Source organism: Myotis davidii, unplaced genomic scaffold (genome assembly GCF_000327345.1).
Source record: "Myotis davidii unplaced genomic scaffold, ASM32734v1 scaffold339, whole genome shotgun sequence".
Lineage (NCBI taxonomy): Eukaryota > Metazoa > Chordata > Mammalia > Chiroptera > Vespertilionidae > Myotis > Myotis davidii.
The window spans coordinates 814,581-828,085 of record NW_006290778.1 but is presented as its reverse complement, the minus strand read 5'-3'; the positions used below and the strand labels follow the sequence as shown (position 1 = coordinate 828,085).

The 13,505-nt window shown below is 57.1% G+C and overlaps 1 protein-coding gene across 1 annotated transcript in view; it reads right to left on the bottom strand.

The window, feature by feature from the left end:
* Positions 1-13,505, bottom strand: part of POLR1A (polymerase (RNA) I polypeptide A) — a 74,017-nt gene that overhangs the window by 755 nt on the left and 59,757 nt on the right. The window contains exons 25-33 of the mRNA XM_006764012.1: positions 13,212-13,379; positions 12,226-12,361; positions 11,420-11,577; positions 5,790-5,916; positions 4,300-4,410; positions 3,417-3,716; positions 2,360-2,560; positions 808-925; positions 8-39 (exon numbers count right to left, since the gene is read on the bottom strand). Of these exons, the coding sequence (XP_006764075.1) occupies positions 8-39; positions 808-925; positions 2,360-2,560; positions 3,417-3,716; positions 4,300-4,410; positions 5,790-5,916; positions 11,420-11,577; positions 12,226-12,361; positions 13,212-13,379 (1,351 nt within the window). The remainder of the gene's footprint in view (positions 1-7; positions 40-807; positions 926-2,359; positions 2,561-3,416; positions 3,717-4,299; positions 4,411-5,789; positions 5,917-11,419; positions 11,578-12,225; positions 12,362-13,211; positions 13,380-13,505) is intronic.

Here is a 13,505-nt window from a genome sequence, read left to right as displayed (position 1 = left end):
CGGCGACCAGGGAGAGATGGCGGGGATCGACCGCAATGCCTGTCAACGGGCAGCAGCATCAGGAAGGAGGCCGCACTGGGGCAGTGGCTCCCGACAGGTGTCCCTCCCTCCTCCCTCGCTACACTGCCTCCCTGCTCCGCCGCCGCCAGCCACACAGCAAACAGGCTCCAGACGGGGCGTGAGAGCCGACAGCACTGCTTTCACTTGAGAACTGAAACCCTGACGGCTGGACAGGCCAAGTTATTGTTCGGATGTGCTGCCCCTGGTTTGCTCTCTGAAATAAACTGTTGTAAGGTCTTCCCCCATAGCCCAAAGCAAACGGCCTACACCTGCAGAAGATGAGACACACTCCCCAGCCGGCTCGCGCTCCCCTCTGCCTGACCGAGTTGTGCCCACCAGACCTCCTGCTATCTTCCAAGGTGCCCCATTGTTCAGGCAGCTCTCCCAGCTGCTGGTGCGAGCCCAACCCAGCCCCTCTCCAGGAGAACAAACACTCCCTCGGTGCTGACGCCGACACCGGGTCTCAGCCGTGGTCAGAGGATGTAATAGTTTCTTAAACGCTCACATCTCCTGGCCTGGCTCCTGCTGTGCGGACCTAACAGTTACCAGGCAGGAGCTTTCAGAGGCTGGCGGGCACAGTGGTGGCCCTCGATGGTGGGACTTGCCACACGAGACTGAAACACAAGTCGCCCCTTCCCTTGGTCACTCTCAGGGCCTCCGACAGCTACACGCTCACTGTGCCTCATGTCAGTTCCCCAGCGCTGCTGGACGACACCCCGATCTCCCCATGGCTGTCCAGTCTCTTACCGTACACAGCAAACACGTCCTTGATCTCCTTCTCGATCACACGCAGGGCAGCCTCAATGCCGTACGTGTTGGCCATCGCGTGGATGTCGTTGGAATAGAGGCGGCGCAAGTCCAGGACCTGGGGAGGGAGGAGGGACTGACTGGGAGGGCCCGGCCTCTGCCCCCCCCACAGGCGACACCCAGGCTGCTCTCTCCTTGTGTGGCAGTCGAGCACAACTGATGACAAAGTGGCCGCCAGGGTCATGGAGAGGAAACAGTGTGGGCAGAGCTGCCGACAGGACGCTGGCTGGGCCCAGGCCTGCTCCTCGCTGCCAGAGCAAGGGACTGGGCGCCGCTTTAGAGTCAAGGTATTTTTTTGTTTTGTTTGTGTTTACTTAACAGAAAGACCCGTCTCCTAGGATCGAGACACCCCTCGATGGGTGAGGAGAGTTCCCTAGCAGAAGTACAGACACCTGTCCAGGCACCTGGGCAGGGACAGTCAGCTGCAGGGTGTAACCTGGGCCTCGCAGGGTCCAGTTTGGCTGCCCTGGGGGCCGGATGGGGCTCCATGAGATGGCAGTCACCCCCACAGAAGACCTCAGATGACCTGGGGGCTTGTCTGGCCTTGTTTAAACGAACTCACGAGGATGACACGGAGCTCACCCTGGCTGCCTCTCAGCAGGCGCGAGCCCTCCCGCTGTCTCCCGGAGGAGGACATGGTGAGAGGGTCCCGGCAGAAGGGGCCTCTGTGGGCAGCTGCTGGGGGGGTTTTTTTGGGGGGGGGGGGTAGTCTGTGAGGCAGGAGAGCTCTGCAGCTTGCTGGGGACCAGAGGACCCGGGTGAGAGGGGTCCCAGCTCCCAGTACTCTGTGACAGGGGCTGAGAGAATCTCAGAGGCCGTGGGGGACTCTGGGAGGTGGGAGGGGCCAGGAGAGCTCAGACGAAAGGACAGACCTGCTGGCGGAGCAGGTGGGACAGGTACATGGGCCTCTGCTGGCCGGGCCTGGGGGCTGGGCCTGGACCACCTCTACACCCAGGGCCTGCTTCGCCAGATAAAGGGAGCAGCTCCCAGGCCAGCAACTCAGCAAACTCTTTCTTACAACTGTACTCTGGAAAGGTTTTAATATCAAGGAAAAGCATTTATACTCAAACTAGAGGCCCAGTGCACAAAATTCATGCACAGATAAGGTCCCTAGCGGCTGCCGGCTGCCGCCCCCTGGTGGTCAGCACACATCCAACTCCTGGTCGGTTGAACTCCCGCCCTGAGGACAATTTGCATGTTACCCTTTTATTAAATAGGAAGGACAAGTCTGAGAAACTCGAGGTTACAGTTAAGCAGGTTCTGTATTGTGAGCAGTAACTGGGCTCACGCACATGGTAGATCCCACACAGGGGGGCCAGGCCATGCCAACTTGGTTTGGGGACCCTGGGCTAGAAGCACCAGCGGCTCAGCAAGTACCAGAGGAGAGTGGCTGGACCTGGCCCTGAGTGCCTGAGGCAGAGGCAACACTGGCCATGCACCAGCAGAGGGCCTGGGCCGTACCTCGGTGGCCAGCAGAGGACCTGGGCCGTACCTCAGCGTACTTGAACAGCTCTGGAAGGTTGATTCCTTCTGTGTTTAAGACGAGCTCCTTCTCGTTCTGGCTGTTGGTGGTTTCATTCAGGAGGCACCTCGTGATGCCCTTGGTGGCATAGATGACAGCACTGTGGGCCAAGGACACCACCAGGGAGCTCATGTCAAAGTTAATCTTCATCAGCGGGAGCTTCACCGTCACCTGCCAGAGGAGGAGAGCTGAGCCCAGGGAGATGGCCGCCCGAGCCCCGCACGGGACAGAGGCTGTGCCAACTGGGTTCCCCGCAGTACCCCTCCAAAGCCCTCTTAGTAAGTGCCTTGGGTGGGGACAGATGGCCCTGCTGGGGGAGCTGGGTCAGTGAGTCTGCACCGTGAACCTGTGGCTAAGCCAACCATACACAGCAGCCAGGTCCAGTCCCCCAGGCCACGGTGGAAATGGCGGAGTGATATGTCACTGGTGTCGGTGAGAACGGTGAAACTCACATCGCCCAACATCGCCCTTGCTACCCTTTCAGTGACCACAAAGCAACACAGGGGTTTGTGTGTGATCCTGGTCAGGGACTCCTGCCTACATTGCCATAGGGGAACCACTGGCCGGATCAGGGCACAGGAGAGCTGTGTGTGGACTGTCTGGGCCTCCACACCACCAGCCTGCGAGGGAGCCATGCCCCCATGTCGGAGACCAGGGACGGCGGGCGGCGGGCAGCAGAAGTAAGTGCCCTGCTGCCCCACCAGCTTCCACGTGTGCTGACGACCTGCCGAACCGAGGGCTGAATGAGGCGACGTGTGAAAGCACCGACAGGGCCTGGCAGGTCAGACCCACATACACTCCTACTGAAGTCAGAGCAGTGGCCTCTAGGGATTGGAAAGTCACATCTATGAGGCCGTGATCTGGGGCTGTCCACACCTGTCACCACAGGTGAGTTTACGGGCCCTGGGATTAAAGAGGCACCAACTCTCACGGCCCCAAATGGCCGCCCGGCCCGTGCAGGAGGGCGCTGAGCAGCAGGCCCCTCCCACCGCCCGCCCGCCCCTGCCCCGCGGCACTGACCACCGACCTGGCACCACAGGCTCTCCTCGGCGTCGTACTGGTAGTCCTCGATGAACGGGTGGGACTCCCGGACGGCCTGCACCCGGCGCTCCACGGCCTCCGCTTCCTGGGGCTCCTGGCTGCTGCTGGGCTTCCGGGGCTGCCTCGAGGGTGGAGCAGGGGCCGAGTTCTCCTCGGGGCCTGAGCCCCCCTCTTCATCCTGCTCCTGGGCTGCGGAGGCACCTTCCCCACTGACGTTTCCTTCCTCTGGCACATCCTCGTCGTCACTCTGCTCCCCCTCCTCCTCGTCCTCGCTCTCATAGTCGACCTGGCAGGGAGGGAGCGCAGGCTGTGGCTGGGCCCCCACCGCTCTGGCTGTCGGCAGAGGCTTATCTGACCGGCCCACCCGGGCCCCACCTGCCCTGTGGCCTGGCCGCCATCCTCCTTGCCCCGCGGCCCGTCCCCTGGGAATGCCAGCCCCCCGGTGCCCATGCCCCTCCTCACCCTCACCTTGTGAATCCCCTCAGCCCCCCAACCCTGCCCTTTGTCCTTAAGCCATCATGACAGCAGAGGACTGGTCTGGGGGAGAGGACGGAGGTATTATATTTTCATTTTAGAAACGGGAAGCAGCCTGACTTCGCCTCCTTGCCAAAGGCCGCTGGGTCCTAGACACTGATTCAGGCCCAGGACAGCCAGACCCACAGGGCCACCCTGGGGGGCACCGCCTGGTGCCTGCCCCGCGAACACCGTCTTCTTAGCAGAGGAGTGAGGGCAGGCTGGTCTGGCTCCAAGGTTCCTGACAGGTCCCAGCAGAGACAAAGGAGCAGCCTTATGTGCCAGGAATGACCCCTTGGTTCTGACGGAAGAGGGGGGCGTGACCGCAGCCCCTCACCCCAGCCGGAACCCCTCACCTCCTCCTCTTGCTTCTCCCGGCGTTTGACATCAGAAGCATCGGCGTCTCCCTCCTCTGCTTCGGCGTCCACAATGTGCTCCTCCTCTCCCTCCTCGCCTTCCTGCTCTCCCTGCGGTGAGGCCGAGGAGGAACAAGATGCGCTCTAGTGCCTACTGCCCGGGGAGTCCACCTGTCCACCCACCAACCGATGCACCTACCTCCAACCTACCCTCCCACCCAACCCCAGGCGTCCACCCAGCGTCTACTCTGTGTAGCCCTGATTCCACAGCTCCTCTTCGGCCTCCGTTTTTACATGGACCTCCTGCAAAATCTTGCATTTAAAACAATTTTTTAAAGGGCCCAGACTCTGCAAGTCACTAAAACAAGATGGTGCAAAATCCTGTTCGATATTTTTGTTGCAGGTGGAGATGAAGAGTAAGGGCTGTCATGGTGGGATATTGAGCATTTTAGAAACCAAATATTTATACCTTTCTCTTTCTGACCTTGGCTCCTAGTTTCTCAGTCTCCTGAGTGATTTAATGATAAGGACTGGGCAGCCTTTCAAAGACAGTCCATGCCCATCTCTGCCTGAGTTAGCCAACTGGTAGCCGTCCATGGCAGGAGACCCAGAATGCTCTCTGGTCGAGGCCAGTCCCTCAGTTTAGGGATGAGGAGATGGGCCCAGAGAGAGGGGGTGGCACAGCTGAGGTCACCGAGCAGGCAGGGGCAGTGCCTGTCTTTGCTGCACCCCACCTAAGTACAGCGCAACAAACCCCGGCTCAGAGGACACCCAGGGACCTGCCCCCGCACTGCTCAGGTCCAAAGGCTCTTCCCTAGCTCCTTCCTTTTTGGCCACTGAAGTCCAACTGCCCTGCTTCAAAATGCCTCTGGTCCCTGCCAGTACCCGTTGGCCTCAGTTCACTGGGCCTAGGTAAGTCGAAGGCAGAGAACAATAAAACACAAAAAGAACTTCCAAAAGCCCAGCAGGTACCATTATTTTGAGTCTATCCTCAGGATAAAAAAATCAATTTGGGGGATGGGAGTGGAATCCTTGGGAGCAGACAAATGAATGACTTGGGGCCCTAACCAGGGCTCACCAGACCACACCGCTCCCCTGCGCGTCCACCAGACCACGCCGCTCCCCTGCAAGGCCCCCAGACCACGCTGCTCCCCTGCACGTCCACCAGACCACGCCGCTCCCCTGGGCGTCCACCAGACCACGCCGCTCCCCTGGGCGCCCACCCGACCACGCCGCTCCCCTGGGCGTCCACCCGACCACGCCGCTCCCCTGCGCGTCCACCAGACCATGCTGCTCCCCTGTGTGGCCACCAGACCTGAAAAGTCAATGTTGCTTTTCAGCTCTCAGCACAGCAGATAAATGCTAAGGTAAGTGGAGAGATGGGCCAGCAACAAGGAGGGGCTGAGGAACACTGAGAAGTCATGGACCCGTCCCAGGAGCGAAGACCCTCCCTGGGCCAGTCCCCAAGGACTCCTGAAGGACTCACTCACCGGAGGCCTCCCTGACTCCCCCGCATTGTCCAGATCCCGCTGGGTAGCTCTTCGTGTGTTCACGCTTCTAAAGGCTGACGCTTTGTTGTTCTTCTTTCTGATGGACTCCATCAGGATTTTAAAGAATCTAAAGCGGGAAGAAGGCCATGCAGACCGTTCAGGAACAGCACCTCCACCCCCCCGCCCCCCTGCTGCGGGGGTAGGAAGTTCTGTCCGAGGACCTCACACCCACGTAGCCTGATACTGGCTGGGGCTATTCCGAGACTTGGCCTCCCCCTCAGCTCACGTTTTCCCTCCTGCAGTTTCTGAATGGCACACGGCACGTCAGGAAGAACACGGCTGCCCGGCCCGCCAGGCCTGTTCTGAACACGTGCTCTGCCCATCCTAGGGAGGGTGGCTCTGAGCACAACAGTCTTTAACTCCCTCATCTGTGAAAAGTGGGTATCAATATGTTTCACGCAACTTGTTTTAAGGCTTAGCAATCACACTATGTCTGACACCTGCCACAAGGCCTGACAGCGTGATGCTCAGTAAATGACAGCTGGTGCAGCTGTGGCTGTCATCTAGCAAACGACCGAATCTACAGTCGGAGAGGGGTCCAGCCAGGACTAGGGCCTCCCCTGCCTGCCCGCCCCTGCATCTCCAGAAAGTGCGACAGCTCAGGCCTGGTAACTCCTGTCTCCTTGGTGTGGAAGCCCAGCAATTTGATGAGAGAGCTGTGGACAAGCTCAGTGGAATTTCAAAGGCAACGATAACTTACTTTGTGGCAATAAATCCTGTCATCAGAGAACCAAACCAATCTAAAAGAAGCAATTCAAGCTCAGCCTAGGGGGCCTTTCCTGCCCCCCTCTCTCCTCCTGAGATATTTTTCGTTCCTTTAGGGACTCATCCCATCCCATCCCGCCCCCTGCTGCTGTGTTTATTACTCTCTACCTGCTTCATCAGGCTGCAACCATACCAAACGGACTGCTCTTTTGTTTGGTTAATCCTCACCCGAGGATATTCTTCCATTGATTTTTAGAGAGAATGGAAGGGAAGGGGAGAGACAGAGAAAAACAGATGTGAGAGAAATACATCCATCGGTTGCCTCCCACACACACACCGGGACCTTCGAGCCTGCATCCAAAGTATGTGCCCTTGACCAGAATCGAACCTGAGACCCTTCAAATCCGCGGGCCAGTGCTCTATCCACTGAGCCAAACCGGGTAGGGCTGGGCTGCTCTTAATTATGTGAAGTATCCGGTGCCTCCGGTGTCCAGGCAGCCAGCCAGTGTTCTGAGCCTTTACTGTGCCCCGGGGCACAGCCAGGATGAAAGCCAGGAGTTTAGTCTTAATGTGAGAAGCAGGCGGTCATGTGCTTACTATTGGGGGATTATAAACAACATCACTGCTGCTCTCCCTCCTCACTCTTCTTTAAAACTTAGTTGTACGTGGGTTTACCAAGGGCAGGAAAGGGCTCCCGCCTACGAACCTGGGAAGAGCTGGGTCACCAGGGACTGGGGACCGAGCGGAGGGCCCGATGGGGGAGGCCAGGCTTACCTTTAGAAAGAGACTCCAACTGGGAAGCAAAGTCTCTAAAAGGACAGGCTCTGGTTCCAGATCCTGTTCCACCTGAACCTGGAGAGAGGGCCTGGCCTCCCTGGCACAGAGGGACCACTCCCAGCCCCTGCCGCCCGCTGTGCAGACGCAGGGACGGAGAGAGGACCAGGTGTGGAGCACTGGGCCGGCCACAGAGGCTGCTGCTTTGACTTACCAGGCGGCGACTTTGGGGCAATATCACCCACCTGAGGCACTTCCCTTTAGCATCCCAAGTCCCCCCACAACTGTCCTCAACCCCAATTACACATCTGCTCCCACCCACCTCTGGGCATGCTATGAGCGCATGCTCAAGCCATTAGCTCTGCTAGCGACTTCCCCAGCCCCTTATCTAACATGGAGCTGCATCCCCCCCACCTCACCCCACCCCAAGGTTGGGTCTAAGTGCAGATGTTATTCCAAGAGGCCTCCTCTAATCTCCCTGGTTAGGAATCCTTTCCTCACCTGCCGCTCTTGGTGAATAGGACTGGTGCAGAACACACGAGAAGGTGAAAAACTAGACTAAACACATGACCGGAAAGTGGCAGACACGCTGCCAGTGTGCGAGTTCTCCTGGAGGCGCAAACCATGTGCCACTCTGAGAGCAAGGGAACGAAGGCCCCAGTGACTGCCCCGGGAAGGCTTGGCTGATTGTCAGGACATGGCAACCGAGAGGAAGCAGCAGGGGAGACTGCACAGAAAGCTCCCATTCCACATAAATGATTATAAACAAAGAACACACCCTTGGCTGTTTCCCAAAGTGCCTGCCAATAGCTCCACCACCTGTTGTTTTCAAAGTCGTTCTCAGAGAAGTGCGAACTGCAGATGGCCTGGCTGGTCCTTTCATAGCTAGGACCAGAGGCCTGATCTTACACACCCTGACCCTAGTTCAAGGCTCTTTCCACTTCTCCACCCCACCCCATGCCACCCACCAGATAATTTATGTAAGTGTTCAGAGCTACCTGCCAGTACAATATGTGTCACTGTGATCTATATGTTTTGTTTCCCATCTGTGTTACAATAGTCTCATGAACCCTCCTACACTGTTGGTGGGAATGTAAATTGGTGCGGCTACTATGGGAAATAATATGGAGGTTCCTCAAAAATGATCCAGCAATTTGACTACTACTGAGTATCTACATAAAAAAGAATGAGCTGGCTCGTGTGGCTCAGTGGATTAACCCATGAACCAAGAGGTCACTGGTTCGATTCACCAGTCAGTCAGGGCACGTGCCCAGGTTGTGGGCTCGATCCCCAGTAGGGGGCCTGCAGAAGGCAGCCGAATGATGATGTTTCTCTCTCACAGATGTTCCTCTCTCTCCATCCCTCTCTCTTCTCTCTCTAAAATAATAATAAATAAAAAAGAATGAAATCTATCTGTGATAATATGAATGGACCTAGAGGGTATTATGCTAAGTGAAATAAGTCAACAGAGAAAGATAAATACCATGTGATTTCACTTACATGTGGAATCTAAAAAACAAAATCAAATCAAACAAACAAAACCCAGACTCACAGAACAGATGGGTGGTGCCAGAGAAGAGAGGGCTGGAGGAAGGGGGCGAAGTGGGTGAAGGGGATTAATAAGTATCAACTTCCAGTTATAAGTCGCGGCAATGTAGTGTACAGCCTGAGGAATACAGTCAAAAATATAGTATTAACTTTGTAAGGTGACAGATGGTGACTAGACTTATTGTGTTTACCATTTCACAATGTACAAAAATGTCGCCTCACTGTGTTGCACACCTGAAACTAATATAATGTCAATTATACCTGAATTAAAGAAAAGTGTCATAATCCCACAGCTGGGGGAGAAGGGAAGAAAGGGAGGGAAGGGAAGAGAGGAAAGGGGGCAGGAACGAGGAGGGAGAAATGAAGCAGCAGCTGTGTGGGAGGGTCACGCCTCTGCAGCACGCACACACTTCCTGTGTCTGTAAGAGGCCTTACCGGGGCTTCACTGCCCACACCTGACAACAGGGGTCCTGGCCATGCCCCAGCCCACATGCGGCTCCTTCCCTCACCTCGGGCCCATTCTGCTGAAGTCACAGAGCAGCTCCACCAGAGCTCCCGCACACGGCTTTATCACAGCTTTTCCAGTGCACAAGCAAAGTACAATTTGGAGCTAAAAAAGTCTTTCACTGCTGGAAGAAGCCCAGCCCGTCCTTCATCAAGAAGAAATTTTTTAGAAGTGATAGATTTTCGTCCTCGCTAGTTTGGCTCAGTGGGTAGAACGTCGGCCTGCAGACTGAAGGGTCCCGGGTTCCAATCCAGGCAGGGGCACATGCCTGGGTTGCGGGCTTGATCCCCAGCAGGGGGTATGGAGGAGGCAGCCAATCAATGATTCTCTCTCATCATTGATGTATCTCTCTCTCTTTCGCGTTCTGAAATTAAAAAAGAAAAGAAAAAAAGGTGATGGACTTTCAACTCCCCAAGATGAGGCAAGTGAAGGGAACTCTCCACACAGCCTGGTGCAAGCCTCCTGCAGACCCACCTGCTCACGGGCCTCTGACGACTAGAAATGGGGCGGAGTATCCCACTCCATGCTCTTGACAATGCTCAATGGCCACATGGTCCTAGCTCCATTTCCCAGAAAGGGCAGCGTGGCCAGCACACACACGTGGCCTGGGAGACCTCTCCTCCCGGGTAATTAATGAGCTGGCAGGCTGCAGCACAGACAGGTCTCCTGGGACATGCCAGCACCAGGAGAGCAGGGGCCGCCTAAGAGGACAAACCTCCTACCCAGGTGGACAGCGATGGAGGTGTTCCCGAGGCCCAGCCAGTGACAGCCTCACCCCGGGCTCATGTGCACCGGGACAGGATCCAAAGGGCTGAGTTCACGTCCGAGCTCCCCATCTGCCACAATACCCACTATCCTAAATGCCACCTGCGTAGGGACCAGCCTGAAGCCAGCTCACAGCTTCAGGGGGAAGGACAGCCGCTCTCTCCTGGTCACACTGCCTCATGACCAGCCTCTGAGTGGGCATCACCCAGGCAAGGTTTGTGGGACAAGAGAACTCATGGACTTTCCGCTGCTACTCTGTCTGCCATGGGTTCTCTCTCTGAGCAGCTTAGAGACTGCCACGCGGTCTAAGTTAGAGGCAGATGGTCTGTGGTCTGTGGCCAAATCCCACCAAGAGATGGGAGCTATATGGGCCGTACCAGGCTTTTAAAAAGATATGAGTTGGTTGCTAATGTTTAAAAATTAGGAAACTTATTTATAAAGATAAAAGCAAGTAACCAAACCACCAAAGACAGAAGAAAGATGGGGTGGGGACTTTCTTCTTCCGTAAATCAGATCGGGCTCCCCTGGCTCACACTCCCTCCCCCTGGCAGCAGGTTCTGCGCACTCGTCTGCCGGGAGCTTCCCCACCGGCCCCACCGGCTTGTGACCTGCGAGGCCCTGCAGCCACGAGTGTGCACGCCTCGATCGGGGGTCAGCTGGCAAATCAAAAGGGCTTTGTTGACTCTGGCTGGTCCCACCCGATGTGCCCACTCCCATTCCTGTGTACTCAGCACTGGGCCTGTGCTTTTCAAATGTCCAACAGTGACTTGAACTTGAGAAAAAGGATGTTCATCTCCCTACCAGAAGGCAACCCGAATGTCTCTGTAAGAAGCTGGAGGTAACCCAGTTACCGAACTGGCATTACGGGCAGCAGGCCACAGGTGTTCTGCTCATCCCCAGGAGACGAAAGTACCAGGAACTACATTATCCGCCTGGAATCACATCATGTCAGAGACGAACACCTAGCGCCGGCCCGCTGTGGCGGCCGTTCTCTCTGCGGTCACCTTCTTCGTTGCCTGAAAGCCTACAACCCCGAGAAGGCTCACCAACCAGCAAGAACGGAGTTTAGGAAGTGGTGTGTGGTCAATACAGTCACACGTATAAGCCAGAGTGGAGATGAGGTTTCCAGATTAGGCTGCAGGGCCCATGCTCCCTAAGCACTTCCCATGAAGAACTAATTTGGGCAAATGAGCCCCAACCTCCAGGGGTCCTGAAGCCAGGAGGGCTCAAGACCCACGACAAAGTCAAACAACAAACTGGCCCGCGTCCTGACCTCGTCTCCATGAAGTGCAGAATGTCCGCAGGTCTCAGGCACTTCTCCTGCTCGTAGTATGCATGGGGCAGGAACTGAAACCGCAGCTCGTACACCCGGAACTTGTTCTGCTTCTCTCCCATCCAGAAGGATTCCTGGACATCGACTTTCTGCAGCACCTAGAACCAGATACACAGGGAGAACCCAACTGCTCAGGTACCGGGGCATTACAGGTGGGTTATGGGAACCCCGAGGGCTTGGGGGACAGGCTGGGACCACTGGCCAAAATACCAAAGAAATTCCCCAGCCTACAGGTCGCCCCCGGAGAACAGCCCCGGCTGCGGGCGTGGGCTCCAGCAGGGCTGGTACGCTAACACAGGACGTCGCTTTATTTGTAAGGCACACGAGAATGCTGCGCGATTATTTCTAAAGCTTCCTGCTCAGCCCCTCCCCTGCTCGGCACCTGGCAGAGAAAGCTCCCCCCTCACTGGTGAGAGTCTGAGCCCAGGGTCTGAACAGTCCTGACAGGAGGCCGTGGGGAAAATGCCTCGCCTAGGCGGCAGCAGGTCGCCCAGGCGGCAGCAGACCCCCCAGTCAGCAGGTCACCCAGTCTGCAGCAGGTTCCCCCAGGCAGCAGCAGGTCGCCCAGGTGGCAGCAGACCCCCCAGTCAGCATGTCCCCCAGGCGGCAGCAGGTCCCCCCAGGCGGCAGCATGTCCCCCAGGTGGCAGCAGGTTCCCCAGGTGGCAGCAGGTCCCCCAGGCGGCAGCAGGTTCCCCAGGTGGCAGCAGGCCCCGCCAGTTTACAGCAGGTCCAAGAGATCATTACCTCCCCCAGGCACACCCTGGTGAGCTGCCTCTTCAGGCTTTTCACTCTCTTCAGGGCTTTTTTGGTGTTGAGCACGGGCACGCTCATCATGGGTGTCTTGATGTTGGCGCTGGCCACCATGAGAATCTCCCTCAACCTGTCACAGAACAAGGACACCAGATCGTAAGAGGCACCCAGGTCCCCTTTCTTGTCAGAGCCCTTTGGGGTGTGGGGCAGATCCTGAGATCTTGCAGGGAAATATGCTCTGGCCCGTGTGACAGCAAGTGACTCTCCTGTCTGTTTCCTCCACTGGAGCGTGGCTCCTCAAGGACAGGACTGGGTCATATTCTCGTTTCCTATCACCTGTGTCTTGCATACAGCAGGTGCTTACTAAGAGCTTACTGAATGAATGAAAGGTTAACTAGAGTCTGCGCCCCTTCTACTGGGTGCCGGCACCCTGCTCAGGCCTTGCCCCTGAGCTGTCAACCTGCCCAGCCTGACTGTGTGGGAAGGTGGGCCCCGCAGGTGAGGATCCTGAGATTGAAGAAGCTAAGGAACCCATCTCAGACAGTGGCAGGGCCAGGTATGGATGCAGGTGGCTCTGACCCCCACTCTTTCTTCTCGCCCACTGGCCATCATCCTGCAGGTTGCATACAGTTACCTGCAGGGCCAGGGCTGCTGATGGTGCCCCACAGCTGGGCAACCAGGTGGCCCTGCAGGGGCTTGTGAGTCCCGCCCCCAGGAGTGGGAAATTCACAAGCATCCAGGTAACTCTGATACAGGAGCCGGCAGAGGACTCCTGTATATATGGGGATTCTAAGAGGCCAGCCAAAGAAACTGCACAGAAGAGCCGAGTCCCCCAAACTCCAACCCTGATCCCGACTGTGATGGGCTCTGACTTTTGGTCACGCACACACACACACTAATTAAATGCGTTCTTCCCCGGGAGCGGGCTAGGACAGGCCCCACATCACACACACACACACACACACACCCCGGTATCCCACCTCGGAATGCCCAGGGTGACGTTCATCTCCCCTCTGCCAGCGAAGTGGAAGGTGTTCAGCGTCATCTGTGTGGAGGGCTCCCCGATGCTCTGGGCGGCCAGCAGGCCCACCGCCTCCCCCGGGTCGCACAGCGAGCGCTGCCACTTCAGCTGCAGCAGGGTCCGCAGCCTGGAAGTGGGGCAGGGACAGGGGTTAGGAGCGGACACCACCCACCCGTCGGTTGGGTGTCCATACCATCCAAAACCAGGGTACATGGAACTAGTCCCTCTCCCTGCTTCTGGGCTGCTACTTCCT